The sequence below is a fragment of the Musa acuminata genome, chromosome BXJ1-1 (genome assembly GCF_036884655.1).
Source record: "Musa acuminata AAA Group cultivar baxijiao chromosome BXJ1-1, Cavendish_Baxijiao_AAA, whole genome shotgun sequence".
NCBI classification, from domain to species: Eukaryota; Viridiplantae; Streptophyta; class Magnoliopsida; order Zingiberales; family Musaceae; genus Musa; species Musa acuminata.
Genome location: NC_088327.1, coordinates 2,460,590 through 2,470,226, shown reverse-complemented (window position 1 = coordinate 2,470,226; position 9,637 = coordinate 2,460,590). Strand labels below are relative to the sequence as shown.

General features: G+C 34.8%; 1 protein-coding gene across 6 annotated transcripts; it reads left to right on the top strand.

Moving 5' to 3' along the window:
- The first annotated feature begins 225 nt into the window (after positions 1 to 225).
- Positions 226 to 9,637, top strand: LOC135582464 (protein TPX2-like). Of its 6 annotated transcripts, none has more exons than XM_065094227.1 (17): positions 226 to 593; positions 2,468 to 2,620; positions 3,095 to 3,251; positions 3,555 to 3,663; positions 4,675 to 4,725; positions 5,003 to 5,118; positions 5,197 to 5,275; positions 5,344 to 5,406; positions 5,530 to 5,589; positions 5,779 to 5,870; positions 7,483 to 7,552; positions 7,820 to 7,885; positions 7,971 to 8,033; positions 8,208 to 8,282; positions 8,379 to 8,444; positions 8,580 to 8,662; positions 9,131 to 9,637. In XM_065094227.1, exons 1-15 carry the CDS (start codon positions 422 to 424, stop codon positions 8,388 to 8,390), a joined length of 1,338 nt encoding a protein of 445 aa, XP_064950299.1. In that variant the 5' UTR covers positions 226 to 421; the 3' UTR covers positions 8,391 to 8,444; positions 8,580 to 8,662; positions 9,131 to 9,637. The 6 variants fall into 6 exon arrangements, with proteins under 6 accessions (XP_064950299.1, XP_064950292.1, XP_064950308.1 ...); XM_065094220.1 differs by having other exon boundaries at positions 8,401 to 8,444; positions 9,131 to 9,635; XM_065094236.1 differs by lacking the exon at positions 7,483 to 7,552.

Genomic DNA, 9,637 nt, shown 5'->3' with positions numbered 1-9,637 from the left:
TCGCCTAAGAATTTTTTATTTATGATTTAGAGCCCCTTCCGTTTTTTTTGAAGGTTCAACTCTTCCTCGAAATGACCGACATGTCCCCATCAGAAACCTCGTTTCAAGGAGAAACCACGGGAGCCAGTGGCATTCCCGAGGTCAGGTGGGGGTAAATACGTCATTTAGTCTCCGTCTTTCTTATCCTCCTCCCGACCCCGCATTCAAATTCCTCCGCCTCCGCATTTTACCAGGTGCCGCTCCCCGACCTTCTCCTCAGCGTTTCCCATCCCCTCCCTCAGCCGTTTCCCTGCGTTTCCCCCTCGTTCGCAGCCGCTCTCTCGGCGGTCTTCATCCAGACAAGCGGATCCCTACGTTGACCGGCGTCAGTCCTCTATCTAGCCTCCTGCTATCCCTTCTTCCTTCCGCTATTGGCGGAGCCATGGACCACGAGATGGCGGAAGCCACGGATGAAGTGTTTGTCTGCTTCGAGGTCGATCTGGACTACGAATTCGACGCGCCAAGGTACTTCGACCTCGGCCGGGAGGAGACGCCGGCGGAGGCCCGGGCGGCGGAGCTCTGGTTCGATACCGCTGGAAGCTACCCTCCCTCTCGTACGTATCGTTTACCGGATGTGCGAAACCCTCGTAGTTTGATCCGTTTCTCGTTTCTTGGCGGCTTTTGGTTCTTTCCATATGCTGCTTGGTCAGTTCTATCGATTGATGTGAATGACTCTCTTGCCAATGATGTGATGATAGCTGAAATAACTTAATCTGGGAGTTGTAGGTTGTCAAGCTTCATCAGAGTTTGGCATGTATTGGGGGGTTTTCCTATTGATCCCAGCTTTTGATCTACTTAGAACATTTCAAGGATATCATAGATGCACTTAGGAAAACGTCCCTAATAGTTATGTTTAACATGACCAAGAGCCAGAGTGTAGATGGAACAATAGTTTTGCTTATGGCTTGAATCCCATAAGCATTATGAGAAGGATTTCTGTCTTTGTTTGTTGACATTTAGTTTACTTCCTAATGAACCCATCTAAATTGGATACAACGATAAACTTATCTGAGTGTTCCACTTTCAATATGACATGGTTATGTGTTTGAGTCGGTAATGGCACATTTATGTTTATGCTAGCTGAATAACATGTAGGCTTCCTTCGAACAATAACCATATGTTTAATTTGTTTTTTATTGCAAAATTTTCATTTATATTTTTTGTGGCAGAAAGCAAGTGTAATTACATCTGGACAAAGATTTCTCATGTCTCTTCTTTGAAGATAAATTTGTTCAAAGATTTCTCATGTCTGTTTGGTGCCAAGTTTAGTGATCATTTCCTAATCCTTATACCCGATGCTCAAAATCTAAAAGAGATCCAATCTCTGGGAGAAGTTTACATCATCTGGTTCTATATTTCACAATTTACTGACATAACATGAGAACAACTATCTGGATTAGCTTTGTCAATCCGTTTCCTCTTTTAAGTTCCAGGAGTCCATATGTTTGGTTAGTCCCACAAACATTATTTCATTATTTGATTCTGATTAAAGAAATATCGCCTTCACATGAATTTTTGTTTTCTTTGTTTACCTTTGTATTTGCATTGCTCTTCATATGCATCATTCTTAGAGAAGCACTAGAACATCCATCACTATCTTCAAAGTTGCAAAGGATAAGTTTTGACAGACAATAGTTGTTTATCATATTCAACTCTGTGTGGTATGATTATTATTTATTTTCAATAAATATATTATAATTATCTTTTGATGAATTAGACTTCATCATTTTCCATTATCTTCTCTTTCTAACATTTATTGCTTTAAATTATTATGATTTATTTAAACTTCTTTAGCTTTTGCAGTTGAAACTCCCAAAGTGATTTTGGCACTTTTAAAATAATCAAAATTTCTGTAAATGAATCTCCATGGTTTGGGCTTATCTTATGACCAATTGTTTATATCTTCAGTAAAGCATTTGATTTAATTATTCCCTGTCTATTTTCCTTGATCATGACAGCCATAAAAAAATTACAGCACCTTTTGTTGTAAGCCTTCTTCATGAGCATTTTGCTGCTGCTTGGTTTTATTCACAAAGATCTATGATACTACTTTACCTGGAGATTTTTCAGTCTTTCATAGCTTGATCATATCATTTTGTCTTTTCAATTATTTAATGAATTTGCTCTTGGATCATTAACTACTCAAAATGCTTTGGTTCAATTTTTAGTACAACTGATCACTAGCATCATTGTCTTTTGAGCAGTATGTGTTTCATGCATGTTCCAGAGGTATATTCTGCTTATTTTCTCTTAAATATCTTCAATTTCATATCATATTTTGGTTCTGTAAAAGACTGTGTATGATTTTTCAATACAAGTTCCTTCTGTAATGTGTCCATTATTGTATATTTTCATCTCTCTCTCTATTCTCTAATTGGTACCATAAAGTTTTATATGTGATTTTTTGGTTCCATATCTTTCTTTTCAGCTTTGATAGCAAAGTTAATTTTTCAAAAAGATACCAATGTAGCAAATACAAGTACTGCTCCGAATCTTGAAGATTTGGTGTATACAAATCCTGAGGCTGCTCATGCAGATGCTGCCGCTCCTGGATTCTCTATAGTTCAGGAAATGGAGAAAGGTACTTCTATCCATGAATGCTTGTAGTTAGGATTTACAAGTATTCTAGTTTTCTTTCTTTTCAAAGGCTATGCATTTTTAGCCACTCGTTGACAATTTATGGTATTTAAAATTACTTTACAAGACTATGAGAACTTTAAAGAATTTATAGTAGAGGATATAAACAAAAAACTATGTTATTAGTATAGCATTATAACTTGAATATAAGTAGTTAAGTACACACCTCAATATTTAATATACACATTAAATGTGAGTGGACAGATTGAAGTAGTAAGAAAGAATAATGATTAGTCTCATGATCATCACATTGGTATTTTACAACTTCAGAAAAAGGAGATATTAATTTGACTGGTTCATTTGATTATCCCTAGTTTTCATGTTAACAATTTAGTTAACATAATCATGCTCCCATTGTTTTCTTTATTTTATTAGTTATCAGTATGCTTAATAAGATGTTTTAATGTTTGTCCTGTAGGATGTACATTCCACAGCTCTATACTGCAAGGTGTATCAAAAGGTGATCATATATCTACCGTTAATAACTGTTTCTCAAAAAGATCAACTTTAATGAAGCCTACTGCAAGTCAATTGGCCAAAAAAGAATGGCCACGTGAAGTGAAGTCAATCAGCAGGTAGGCTCTCTATTGATGTTTACATGTCAGTTTGAAGTAATTTGCAATATTATAGTCCAGAGTCATCATTGATTTTCCTTTACTACTCTGTTAACTATGACACTCACCTTTATACAAGATTCAACCTTTTGCTTCTTCTCACTCTTAATACCCATTGGTCTCTCAAGTATTCCTTCTTGTGTTCTGATTATTCTTTATGGTATAAATTTCTGTAATAATCCTTTTCCTTGTCATCTACTGTATATCTCAGACTATATCCCTCAGTGCAAGATAAGTTTCAATTTGTATTTCTTCCTTCCTCAGGCTGCAGAAGCCCTTAGAAGTTAAAAGAGAACAGAGATTTGAAGATTCAAATGATTATATTCATCAAGCTGCCAAAAGGCAGAGATTGGAAAAAGGACATTGCTGCAAGGTGCTATACAATTTTCCTTTTTTTTTACAAATTCATTCTTAATATGCTTTCAGATAAATTACCAAAATGACATCATGATAAATTACCAAATTCATTCTTTCCCTTGCTTTATATATATATATATATATATATAAATATATATAATAAGACTTTCAAACGTACTCTACATATAAATTTTTGTTAGGTCTTTCTATCTCTCTTAAGTACACATAAATTTATTCAGAAGAAACAATAACCAATGAAAAGTTCCAGGAGGTAATTTTTTTCCCATACCTCATCTAGTCCTATAAGTTTATAACTAAAGCAGACAGTTCTGGTTCATCCTGAATGGTCTAATGTTGTTTCTCATAGGATCTTGTTGTTTTGGAGAACCTTTATGTTCTTATTCTATGCTTTCTCTATACCATATTGTACTATTTAGTAATGCTAAAACTTCATCTTTGAAGTGCTATGAAATAAATTAAATTTTATATTGGAATTAACTTTTGGTAAAGGAAAAAAACGCTACTCTTAGAACTTTAATCTTATCGGTTGCAACTCAACAAATTATTTTTGACTGTCACCATGTTAGTTACTGACATAAAATTCAAACCTTTCAGCTTGGTAATTACTGTTGTTGAAAACAGGTCTGGTATTCTAGAATTAGAACACGTTTGTGATGGGGGAATGGACAATCTAGTGCATTTAGTGATTGGTCTCTTCTCATCTTCTGTTTAATCACTGCTCATAAATTAACCAGCAGCTTTCATATCCACCACATTTTCTTCCCTGTATTACTAAATTATGCTGTCAGGATTGGTATATCCTTCTGATCTTTGTGTAGTTGTTTCTGATAAAATAGAGCTATATATTTTTCGACGGGATGTATAAGATAGATAAATATCAAGACTTGTTGATTTTGTTACATACTTCAATATGATTCCTTTGGTTTTGTTAGTGAAATATTTATGTAAGTGTGATATGTAGGTGTTAAGTGGTATGTTTCCAATAAAGTTTTTATATTCTTTGCAGGTTACTGATGCAAAGCAGCAAATCAACTTGTTTCACAAAGTCCCAGAAAAGGTAATTCTTTTGCTGCAAAGCCTGATATGGTCCTTTGAGTTATGAATTTTAATGTCTTCTTAAACCCTGGCTCGAACAGCTGATGTTTGCCTCATTTGGGTGTGTGTGTGTGTATTCTTTCATTGTGGCAAAGACATGCTTTTGGATAATGATTCTTGTTTCCCAAAATATTTTGATGTCTAAGATGTATTTTTAATGTATCCTTAACTTCTTATCCTTATTTAGTAAGTATCTTCTTAAGATGTATTTGATTTTATTGCATTTTGTGGATATCCAGAAAAATGGGCTCTCTGATGCCAATAATCAACTTCCTAGATTGAGGCTCACAATACCCAGGGAGCCTGAGTTAGAAACAGCCAGAAGGGCATTTAGTTTTAGAGCTCAACGGCAAAGGTGATGTACTTGAAATACATTCCATTATTTTTAAATGGAATATTGCATGAATATGTACTGAACTGATCAACAAATCAGGTTGGTTGATGCTAAATGTCTTGTAGAAGGAATGCCACAGTTTACTTCCACATTTAAAGCACACCCTTTAAACAGAAAAGTAAGTACCCTAAAATTGTTAAGCAGTAGATACATGAAACAATTTGTCATGGATTTAGTTGTTTGCAGATTCTTGAGGCTCCTTCGCTGCCCCTTCCTCAGAAGAGCACTCCTAGATTGCCCAAATTTAAAGTAGGTACCTGAAATTTGCATTAAGTTGAACTTATTAAATCTTACAATAGTTTTGCAGGATATTTGGCAATTGGAATATTTAATTTTCAAAATCTCATTTTTTCTGCTCCACTTGCTTTTCAGGAATTCAATTTTAGAACTCATAGCAGGGCTCTGCTACACAGTACAACTTCATCAACTTTGGTAGGTTCCATAAATTTAGATTTTTGTTCTCTTATGAAATCCTATACTGTTCATATGTGCTGGAAAATATCAACTGAGTTCTTTTAGTTTTAAGTTATCTAAGCTTTGGAATGATAATAAACTTACTCAATTTAATAGCATACAATATGTCAATCTAAAGAGTAAATCCTATGTATGCAAATACTGCAGACTTCAGGCAGTCATATTCCTACTACTACAGGAGATGTAAAAAGTTCAGTAAGGGCACAATTTCAGACCTCTGGTCACCAGCTACAGCAAAAGTGAGTATTTCAGACTTTTATTAAGAGTCTTCCTTTGTTTTCACAATTTCTTCTGGAATTTTTTTACTTCTGTTCCTTTTCCATTAATGTACCTCTAATAGATTCAAATATGAGATTTTTTTTCTTGATGCTTCAGATAATGCCATGGATTGTGTATGCATAATAAGTGAATGATTGGCAATTTTGTGCGACATCATAAATAAGGACCTTGACACCTCTTGTCACATCTGTGGCAGCCATTATCTGACATGATGTTAGCATAGCAGGCAGACTGTTGGTATGGATGGGCATTAACGTTCTCCGTGACTATGACTTTGACATTTTGATGATTAAGCTTATATTCAGTCCATAGTAGATCCAGAATATATACATGCAATTCAAGTTTTTAGATGTCAGTCAACAACTTATCAGACTGATACAGTACCAATATATTGGCAGTTTGCGGCCTAACTGCTTGATAAACTTAAAAATGAACGTTGAGCAGTAACCCCAACTAGATGTACCATTCTGTTCTTGGTCAGACCAGTAAATACCAAGCTTTATTTGTCCGACCATTATTTATAATTACATACATCAAATAATAGGACATTATGTTCATCAACTATTTGATGAACATAACATTATGAAGGTTTCTCTAGTCCATTATTTTCTTCTTCGGTCACGTAGGTATTCTTTTTGTCAATGTTCAAAGTTTTAACATCAGTTCAGCATAATCTGTTGGATTCCATTGTCAGAAAATTTATCAAAAAAATTAAAATTTAATAAATATATCATTCTGTCAAAAAAAGAAAACACAATAAAAAACATATATCAAATTGCCAAAAATCCATATGAACAGAAACAAAGTTGGCTCAGGAGGACGATAAATTGAATAAAACATGTCGTAGATGATTTACACTTGGTTGTTGTTGTTGTATGTCGTAGATGATTTAGTTTGGTAGAAGAATTCCATATTAAATGCAAATGTCATGAACAACTATCATACAAAGCATCATTTTCCAAACAAGAAGAGTAATATTAGTACATAAGTAGTATATTTGAAACCTTGAGCTTAATACTATAGATTCTGATGCTTTTATGTGATACATTATGGTTGTCACCATCCTCATCAACGTTCAGAGAATATGGGTGATGCAATTGATGCAACTTTATGTATTTACATAATGTAATGGTATGGTATCATAATGGGAATACCATCTGACTCTTATCGTTGCACTCTACTGTATGCATCATACTCAGAAACACAATCATAGGTAATGGTTTGTATTTGATCTTCTATAACCCAAACTCACTAGATTATGTTGAGGCAATTCCAGATGTGCTTCCATAGTTCTTCCAAGTGGTCTCTTGTTGCGACTTTCCAAACAGAGAATATATCTGCTCAGTTTCATCACTACCTAATGTTTGTTGCTTCACTATAAGTCAGTTGGATTAACTGCTCTCAACTGACTTGGATGTAGGCCCATTTGATCCCAATCCAGATTTGGGCTGGCCAATCATGACTTGGCCATTTTTATAGAATTTGACAGGAACAAAAAATGTGCATGCTGATTATTAGTTTGATTTATGGCTTTATAGTACTGACCTGTATTGTTTATTTTGTGCACACTAGTGAGTGTAAAAGGGATGTTGAAGTTAAAGACATCTCAACAAAATTCAGGCCTCAAGCCTTAAATCAAAAGGTAACCAGTGATTACTGTTTAAGTTTTCTGGTTGCACAATAAAGGTTCAGTTAGAAGCTTAGTTTGACCTCTGTATGTTTTTCTATATTCTAGTTGTTTTTCTATCCATTAGCTAACTAGAAGCCATGGACATCTAACTCTCACGGTAGCTTTATGCTTACATAGTCTATAAAACCCATTTCAGATGCAGAATATAATAATTGGAAACTTAGAAGTTCTTGTTGGTGCTGTTCGACAAGCATCTCTCATCATGTTCTTGTTAAACAGATTCTTGCAAACAAAGGAGACATTGGAGTTTTCCGAAGTACCAAGCGGGATACAACAATACCCAAGGTTTGAGTATTTTGTTTTGAAATATCTAGTAGTTCTTTTGTTTCTTGCTTTGAGTTTGAATTTGTTATTTTGTTTCTTTTTATAGGAATTTAACTTCTTAACAACAAAAAGGTTTCAGCAGAATCCACTAAATGAGCTTTTCAACAAGGTAGATTCATGCACCACAAGAGATGATTTGCTGCTGTACTTAGTCTTCTGGTCTTTTAAAAATATCTTGATTTATTGAGGATGTATATGTAGCTGAAATGGTTTCTCTGTTATAGCCAATAGATTATTTAATGAATCTGCCTATCTTTCTGACTGCTTACCTCTTATATTGTAGCTCTCCTTGGCTTCTGAAGCACAAAAAGCTACTGCTCAGAGGAAGTTCCCACTGCCAAGTCATTTAGATGCAAAGGTTTCCAACTTGTATTTTAGTCTGTTTAATCTAATAGTATTTCCTTCCAACTGTGCATTTTAATTGCACTAACTTGTATTAAAGTTTATTTACTAGTTCTTGCACTAATTTTGTCAAGGACTCTAAAGAAAACTTGATCAGCGTTGTACACAAATAGCAATGGTATGATATTGTTATGACATCATTGGCTGAATATTTTTGCTTTATTTTATTTACATATTGTAGGTAGGATTGGAATGTTTGCTTGATTTTATGCTTTGAAATAGGATAATTAAGACTATCAGCTTTCAATCGCAGAGGAATTATGTAAGCAATGAAGAAACTTGAGCTTCGGAGGGGCATATATCTTATCACAGTGAAGCATGACACCAATATTTTTGGTAACTATCTATCCATTGACTTAACCTGCCGTGTCTTGCCCAATAACTGCCACCGCAATGAGTTTGAAACCTGAAAGTAGATGCTAAATGCTAGCAACTTCAATGTCTCACTGACATATTTTCCCCTTGTTCTCATTAGATGAACAATGTTACATATGATAACAGATTATTGAGAATGTCTAGCATGTTCGACTTATATGTTTTAGGTTTATTGCACTTGCTTAAATATGCAACTGGTTTTAGTCTTTTCTGTCGTGTTTATAGCTACAAACGAGTATAATGATTCATATTTTGAATACCACACTAAATTCATCATTGTTTAATCCCTCATCCATCATTGAATTGTTGCAGATTATTTCATTCAATTTCATGATTATGTTCTAAATCTTTAGGAATAGCATTATTCAGCATCATTATCTCGGACATACTTGGAGAGAAACTGATCTTTCTCATCGTTTGATGCAACAGGAGCCTTGGCAATTTTGTACAGGTTTTATTTGATTTTTCATCCCAAGTGGAGTACACCTCTGCTCATGGTATACAGAATCTGGTAATTGACTCAGCAAACATATGACATTGCTGTTCTGCCATATAGTTTTTATTTGGCAGTCTCATCAGCTTTCTGTTTGCTGAGGGATTACATGCAACAAAGTCGAAACTTACATTATTCCCAAACAGCTAGAGTAGCACAGAACTAAGAGAGGCCCGATCGTCTCTTGTCCACCAAAAGCAAACAGGTCAGAACTGTACAGACTCGCATAAGCTGTAATGTTCTATTTCCCTTTATTTCCTGCATATTTCATGCACAACAAGAGCTTTAATCTCAGATGTTCATAGTTGAAAACCCTTCTGGCTATGAAGTGGTTTGATACATTGTATTGCCAGAGGAAATTTTTTCATCAGGGGCAATACAGTACCCATATTACCCAGTTTCTGAAATTTTCCAAAGCTTGTCATCATCTGCATCAACTTGTG